This window comes from Salvelinus sp. IW2-2015, unplaced genomic scaffold (genome assembly GCF_002910315.2).
Source record: "Salvelinus sp. IW2-2015 unplaced genomic scaffold, ASM291031v2 Un_scaffold4989, whole genome shotgun sequence".
Taxonomy (NCBI): Eukaryota; Metazoa; Chordata; class Actinopteri; order Salmoniformes; family Salmonidae; genus Salvelinus; species Salvelinus sp. IW2-2015.
The window spans coordinates 12,243-20,190 of record NW_019946257.1 but is presented as its reverse complement, the minus strand read 5'-3'; the positions used below and the strand labels follow the sequence as shown (position 1 = coordinate 20,190).

General features: G+C 43.7%; 1 protein-coding gene across 3 annotated transcripts; it reads right to left on the bottom strand.

Annotated features, from left to right (window-relative positions):
* Positions 1 to 886: 886 nt before the first annotated feature.
* LOC112077853 (C-type lectin domain family 4 member E-like) lies at positions 887 to 7,723 on the bottom strand. Of its 3 annotated transcripts, none has more exons than XM_024144273.2 (6): positions 7,490 to 7,723; positions 5,587 to 5,688; positions 5,228 to 5,482; positions 4,964 to 5,106; positions 4,760 to 4,863; positions 887 to 1,170 (listed from the first exon to the last, which is right to left on the bottom strand). In XM_024144273.2, exons 1-6 carry the CDS (start codon positions 7,629 to 7,631, stop codon positions 1,038 to 1,040), a joined length of 879 nt encoding a protein of 292 aa, XP_024000041.1. In that variant the 5' UTR covers positions 7,632 to 7,723; the 3' UTR covers positions 887 to 1,037. The 3 variants fall into 3 exon arrangements, with proteins under 3 accessions (XP_024000041.1, XP_070297956.1, XP_070297957.1); XM_070441855.1 differs by having other exon boundaries at positions 5,578 to 5,688; positions 7,490 to 7,714; XM_070441856.1 differs by lacking the exon at positions 5,587 to 5,688 and having other exon boundaries at positions 7,490 to 7,714.
* Positions 7,724 to 7,948: the final 225 nt, after the last annotated feature.

Below are 7,948 nucleotides of genomic sequence, written 5' to 3'. Positions count from 1 at the left end.
TAACAGTCATCCTGTAGAGGGAGACAAAGAGACATGTCTCAAACAGCGTCCTATTCTCCCCTATAGGCCCTGGTCAAAAGTGGTGCACTGAATAGGGACTAGGGTGCCATCTGAGGTTAGCAGAGGGGTACAACGTAAGCCTGTTTGTATCTAGTAAATACATCTTTACGATCTATGAGGAAACAGTTCAAGTGCCCTGGGATAAGGAATATTTGGGGGATTTTCAAGTCCCTGATTGCCTTTTAGTTTAAGCTAGGCTGAAGCGCGTTTGGCAACTCCTTCCTAGCACAGGGCCATAACAGAGCAGGATAAAGTTGCCTCTAGACACAGATCTCAGGTCAGTTTACATTCCTCACCATAATTGCTAAGGTTAGGATTTGGAGTAGATAACATGATCCTAGATCAGGAGAACCTAGCTCTAAACAGATCAATAAACTATGGTTAGAATCAGTAGAATAAAGCAGGGTTTCTCAACTCAGGTGAGGAGGAGAGGAGAGGAGACAGGAAACGGGAGGAGAGGAGACGGGAGGAGAGGAGATGGGAGTAGAGGATATGGGAGAATGGAGCCTTAGTGTCAGAGAGAGACAGAGGAAGAAGAAAATTAAGAGAATGAGGAAGAGAGAAGAAATATGACAAATATTTGTTGTTTAGATTTAGAGGAGAGTATGTAAACATACTGTACTTTGTATTTTACACAGAGTGAGTCTATGCAACTTATTATGTGTCAAGGTTGAGCACATTTTTACTCCTAAACGTATTTATGCTTGTTATAACAAAGGGGTTGAATACTTTCTGACTCGAGACATATCAGCTTTAAATATTTTATTAATTTGTATAAAAAAAAATGGAAAAACATATTTCCACATTATGAGTTATTGTGTGTAGGACATAAAATCTAAATTAATCATTTTAAAAATTCAGCGTTTAAACAACAAAATGTGGAAAAAGTCTAGGCTGTGAATACTTTCTGAAGTCCTGTAGCTGATATCATGACTTCCAGCATGACAATCAACATCATAACTAATAGTGAGAGAGAACTATTTCTCACACACCCAGTAACTTAGAGATGAACACGGATAGTCATGCCATGTTCCTTGGTCTGATGAACTGTAAGAGAACCACACACAGTTCTCCCCTACATCACCACCAGGCTGTCCACTCTCCCAATACCTGCAGTAGAAACAACAGAGTTAGACTGACCTCTCTCTCAGAACCTAGAGTATGAACAACACAGAGTTAGACTGACCACTCTCTCAGAACCTAGAGTATGAACAACAGAGTTAGACTGACCACTCTCACAGAACCTAGAGTATGAACAACACAGAGTTAGACTGACCNTTATTTTACCGCTATCGCAACAAAATAGAACCATATACACCTATTCATTAGCGGCCCTAGCGATAAGTCTCCACAGAATGGACCCACATCATGAGAGTGTGGGGATATGATATCCCCCCCTCCACAAGACCGAGAGAAAAAACCAATTAAAATATGCTACCACAGGGTGGTATGTCTTTACGACCAGATAATTCAGAACGCCGGGAATGGCACTTACCCGATGGTCAACTCCAACTGGAACCAACTCTAGACCTTCGAAGTTTGCAGGAAAACTATCAACCTTGTTTAGAAGTTCGGCATGGGGAAATGTGTGCTGAAGCTCCCCTATGAACTGGGCGACACGAACCGAAAACAATATGGTTCAATAGGAAAAAAAGGCCCGAAAACAGCACAACAACTAGTCTGACCAATGGGTTTAACCCCCAGCAAAATGAAACAGAAGCCTGGGCACGATATCATTGTCATTTTCAGCCCCATGTCACTTCTAAAGAGTCGGGTCCCTCACTTTATAGATGAGTCAGGAGGGCATTATCCCTCACCCGGAATATTGGGAGTAGTCCAGCTATCGCAGGAAGAACGATGGAACGCGAACCAACGACTGGTTAGATTGGGCAAACAATGAGGAGCGCGCACCGTCAGGCACCTTCTAGAAAGTTTAGTTGGGGATACCATTATGAGAAAATCAGTAGCAAAGATAGAATGGAACATTGTTGCATCATTTTGGGTACAGTTTCCAACCCATAGGCAAAGTGCCGAGATTCGTTCATTTTTGGATGGTTATGGAGTTAAATCCCCGACAAAAATCTATAATAATCACCGCAGGCAAAATTGAGTAGAAGTGCCATAAAAGTGAACAAACCGTTAATTAGAGAGAAAAATTAAAGGCTAGCAATTCAGGCCCAGAAGGGTAAGAGGGCAGCAAGGAACCGGTTTTCCTTAAGAGAAGTAAGCAGACATGGAGGGGAACAGGCTTTCGAAGAGAAGCCAGGCTTAACAAGGTATTACTCAAGCATAGACAGGGTAATCACGCGATCCAGCATCAGCCTTATGGCCCACATCGTTGCTAATTAAAAATAACGAAGAAGCATCTTTTATAACATTTAGTAGTGGTATTGCAGACACGGCCCATTGGGCTTTTCTCAATTTCTCCCTTTCCTTGGATTCCTCCTTGTTTACCCTCTCGCTCTCTCTCGCTTCTCTCAAAATGCATTGGATAATATGGGCCATTATGGGATAGGACCGTTGGACGCGTTTCCTTCTAGTAGGAGGGAGAGGGATAGAAGGAGAGGAGACGAGAGGAGACAGGAGGAGATGGAGGACAGGAGGAAGGTGGAGGAGATAGGAGGAGAGCTGAGACAGGAAACAGAAGGAGGGTAGACAGGGAACTAAAGGTGCAGGAGTCAAGGAAACAGGAGGAGATGGAGGACAGGAAACGGGGGGGAGAGGGACAGCAAACGGTGAGGAGAGGACACAGGAAAACGGGAGGAGAGGAGACAGGAATACAGGAGTCGACGAGACAGGATAACAGGCAGGGAGAGGAGTTGGGAGTAGAGGAGATGGGAGAAAGTAGCCTTAGTGTCAGAGAGAGGACAGAGGAAGAAGAAGAAATTAAGAGAATGAGGAAGAGAGAAAAATTAAGACAAATATTGTTGTGGTTAGATTTAAAGGAGAGATATGTAAACATTACTGACTACTGTATTTCACACAGAGTGGTCTATGCAACTTATTAGTGTTCAAGGCTTGAGCACATTTTTACTCGTCTGAATGTATTTAGGATTGCCATAACAAGCAGGGTTGAATTACTTTCTGACGTCTAGACATTTCAGCTTTAAATCTTTTATTCAATTTTGTTGAAAAATGAAAACATAGAGTTATTTGTGTTGCTAGGACAGTGACATCAAATCTTACATTTAATCCACTTTAAAAACTCCAGGCGTGTAAACACAACAAAATCGTGGACAAAAGGTCGTTAGGCTTGTGACATACTTCCTGAAGTCCGTGTAGTGGTATCATGACTTTCAACATGACAATCAAACATCATAACCTAATAGTGAGAGAAAACTATTTCTCACAGATCCCCTAATGGGTAGTTGAACACGGATAGTCAGGCCGATTCTCCTTGTCTGATGATACTGTTGGAGAGAACCTGCGCACAGTTCTCCCCTACATCACCATTGGCTGTCCACTCCCCCCAATACTGGCAGTAGAAACAACAGAGGTTAATACTAACCTCTCTTCAGAAACCTAGAAGTATGAACACACAGAGATTAACTGGACCTCCTGCTCTCAGACCTAGAGTTGACCAACCACCAACTTAGATGACCTCTCTCTCAGAACCTAGGTTCGACAACACAACGAGCTAGACTGACCTCTCTCTACAGACCCTAGAGGATTGAACAACACAGATTATACTGGCCTCTCTCTCAGACCCTAGAGTATGAACAACACAGAGTATAGACTGACCACTCTCTCAGAACCTAGAGTATGAACACCACAAGTTAGACTGACCTCTCTCTCAGACCCACGAGTCATGAACAACACAGAGTTGACTAACCACCCTCCTCTAGGCAACCCTAGAGGTATGAAACAACACAGAGTTCAGACTGACCCTATCTCTCGAAGAACCTAGAGTCATGAACAACACAGAGTTAGACTGACCCACTTCTCCAGAACCTCAGAGTATGAACCAACACAGAACGTTAGGCTGACCCCTCTCGAACCTAGAATGTTCAGTGTTATTATAGAGCCAGTAGTTCTTACCTTGGTGGGTCAGTGGTTATTTATAGAGCAAGTAGTCTCTTACCTTGGGTGGTCAGTGTTAGTATAGCAGTCTTAGTCTCTTACCTGGGTGGTCAGTGTTATTAGATCAGATTCTCTACCTTGGGTGGTCAGTGTTATTAGAGCAGTAGTCTCTTACCTTGGGGGTCAGTAGTGTATTTAGACAGTAGTCTCTTACCTTGGGGGTGGTCAGTGTTATTATTAGCAGTAGCTCCTTACCTTGGGTGGTCAGTGTTATTATAGACAGTAGTCTCTTACCTTGGTGGTCAGTGTTATTATAGACAGTAGTCTCTTACCTGGGGTGGTCGCAGTGTTATAGAGCAGTAGTCTCTTTACCTTGGGTGTGGTCAGTGTTATTTAGAGCAGTAGTCTCTATACCTCTGGTTGGGCGTCAGTGTTTATTATAGACAGCAGTAGTCTCTTACCTGTGGGAGTGGTCCAGTGTTATTAGAGCAGTCGTCTCTTACCTTGGGGTGGTCAGTGTTATTATAGAGCAGAGTCTCTTACCTTGGCGCGTGGTCAGTGTTATTATTAGAGTAGTAGTCTCTTTACCTTGGGGTGATTCCGAGTGGTAATTCATAGAGCAGTAGTCTCCGTTACTGGTGGTGGTCGCGTTAGTATAGAGCAGTAGTTCCCTGCTTACCTTGGGGTGGTCAGTGGGGTGCCGTCCACCCATTTCCAGGTCCCCTCAGTAACAGAGTCAGTCAGACCAATCCAGAAACTTTTGTTGAATTTGAAGAGAAACTCCTGTTGGTGAGAAAGATACTGATATTGTCAACTACTATAGACTACATGTGTTAAATACTGTAAGATACATTACTGACCATTGCATGTTTGATTCTCTCACCTGTTCCTTATCACTGTTTACGATCACCAGGTCTGCTCCTCTCTCCAGACAGTCCTGTCTGCTCTCCTCCCAGGTTTTCTTCCCAGTAGTGAGGTAGTAACAACTGCATTCAAACTTCTGCCAGCCATCAGGACAGGTTTGTTCTACAAGACAAAAACATTAATTTCCATCTTATTTATTCTGCACCTATTATTGTAGAATACAAACACAAGTTGACTGCATATTACATATGTGATGTTATGATCATTTATTAGGTAAACTCACTAAAATTAGAGAACTTTCTCATGAGATCATCTATCTCTTTCTGTTGCTGGTCTCTCTCTTGAGTCAGGGTGTTACTACTGGTCTTTAGCTGGTCTCTCTCTTTAGTCAGGGTGTCGTAACTGGTCTGTAGCTGGTCTCTCTCTTTAGTCAGGGTGTTGTAACTGGTCTGTAGCTGGTCTCTCACTTTAGTCAGGTTGTTGTAACTGGTCTGTAGCTGGTCTCTCTCTGTTGAGTCGTGATGACCAATGACTCCATCTGTAAAAGGTAAAAGTTAATCAAACATGTAACTACCACACCATTGATGATTAAGTATGATTAAGTAGGCTACTTAAGTCTCAGTGACAACATACTCATCTTACAGTAGACAGACAGGCCTATGATCCCAGCCAGTAGGAGAACACACAGCAGCCCCAGACACACTGCAGCAACTCCAGAGGGTCTCTTCCACCACTGAAAATGTACTGAGTCACACATTATTAAAGTATGATATTTGGTAATGTGTTTTACTGTTATATCATCCACGATTGGGACAAATAAATAAAATACAATTGTATTTGTCACATGCGCCGTATCCAACAGGTGTTTCAAGAAAAATACAAAAAAAAGAAAATAAATAAAAGTAACAAACAATTAAAGAGCAGCAGTAAAATACCAATAGCGAGCTATAACAAGGGTTACCGGTAAAGAGTCAGTGTGCGGGAGCACAGGTGTCGAGGTAATTGAGGTAATATGTACATGTAGGTAGAGTTATTAAAGTGACTATGCATAGATAATAAAAAGAGTAGCAGAAGGGTAAAGGTGGGGAATGCAAATATTTGGGTAGCCATTGATTAGTGTTCAGGATCTTATGGCTTGGGAGTAGAATTGTTTATAAGCCTCTTGACCTAAACTTAAGGCGCTCTGGTACTGCTTGCCATGTGGTAACAGAGAGAACAGTCTATATAGAGTGGCTGGAGTTTTGACAATGTAGGGCCTTCCTCTGACACCGCCTGGTATAGAGGTCCTGATTGGCAGGAAGTTTGGCCCAGTGATGTCTGGGATGTACGCACTACTCTTGTAGTGCGTTGCGGTTGGAGGCTGAGCAGTTGCCCTACCAGGCAGTGATGCAACCAGTCAGGTGCTCTCGTGGTGTAGCTGTAGAACCTTTTGAGGATCTGAGGACCCATGCCAAATCTTTTCAGTCTGGTGTGCTCTTTTCAGGTTTTGTTGTGCTCTTCACGACTTGGTGTGTCTTGGACATGTCAGTTTGTTGGTTTGTGGCCACACAAAAATTGAAACTTCCTTCCCAAACAGCCCGTCGATGAGATGGGGGTGCTCGGTCCTCCTTTTTTGTGGTCCAAGTCTTCTCCTTGTGTCGATCACGTTGAGGGAGAGGTTGTTGTCCTTGCCCACAGCCCAGGTCTCTGACCTCCCTCCTTATAGGCTGTGTCTGTCTTGTCGTATCAGGCCTACCACTGTTGTGTCATCGGCAAACTTAATGATGGTGTTGGAGTCGTGCCTGCCATGCAGTCATGAGTGAACAGGGGTTACAGGGGGACTGAGACGCACCCTGAGGGCCCGTGTTGAGGATCAGTGGGGATGTGTCTGTTATACTATCTACCCCTGGGGGGGCCCGTCAAGGAAGTCCAGATCCAGTTTGCAGAGGAGGTGTTTTGTCCGGGCCTTAGCTTGGATGAGCTTTGAGAGTACTATGGTGTTGAACGCTGATCTGTAGTCAATGAATAGCATTCTCACATAGGTGTTCATTTTGTCCAGATGTGAAAGGGCAAGGTGGATTGCAATAGAGATTGCATCATCTGGATCTTTTTTGGGCGGTATGCAAATTGGAGTAGGTCTAGGGTTTCTGGGACAATGGTGTTGATGTGAGCCATGACCAGCCTTTCACTAACTGTTGCTACGGGTCGGTAGTCATTTDGGCAGGTTACCTTAGTGTTCTTAGGCACAGGGACTATGGTGGTCTGCTTGAAACATGTTGGTATTACAGACTCAGACAGGGAGGGGTTGAAAATGTCAGAGAAAACACTTGCCAGTTGGTCAGTGCATGCTCAGAGTACATATCCTGGTAATCCGTCTCGCCCTGCGCCCTTGTGAATGTTGACCTGTTTAAAGGTCTTACTAACATCGGCTACGGAGAGCGTGATCACACAGTCTATGATGCTACAAAGCTATATTACTACTGGAAATCTCACCTGTTTAATGTGTGCGTGCTTGCGTGCATGTGTGTGTGTGTGTGCGTGCGTGCGTGCGTGTGCGTAATCTTACCTGAAACAACAACTCCATCTCTTGGACTGGGCTTGAAGGCTCTTACGTTGGAATATAATTGGCCATCAATGTCTGTGTTCTTCATTGCATCAGGCTCATCGTCTTCAAATCCATCTGAGTTTTCATAGACTCCCTCTGACATCTTAACACACTTGTGGTCAAATAAAGTAACTTCTATTTCAAACCTCAACTCTAAAGTACATCTATAGCTGTGTCTTCTCCCTGCAAAGTGCTGCGTCTGTGTGACTTTAGGTAGTGAAACTCTTTATCAGTCAACAATAGTGAAGGGGAAATTGTGAAATTAGCACAACCCTGGCCACCACGTGACTCCCACCAGCCTTAGTGTGATAATATAATACATGATGTGAATCGCACCAGTCTTATTGTGATAATATAATACATGATGTGACTACACCAGTCTTAGTGTGATAATATAATACATGATATGACTCCCACCAG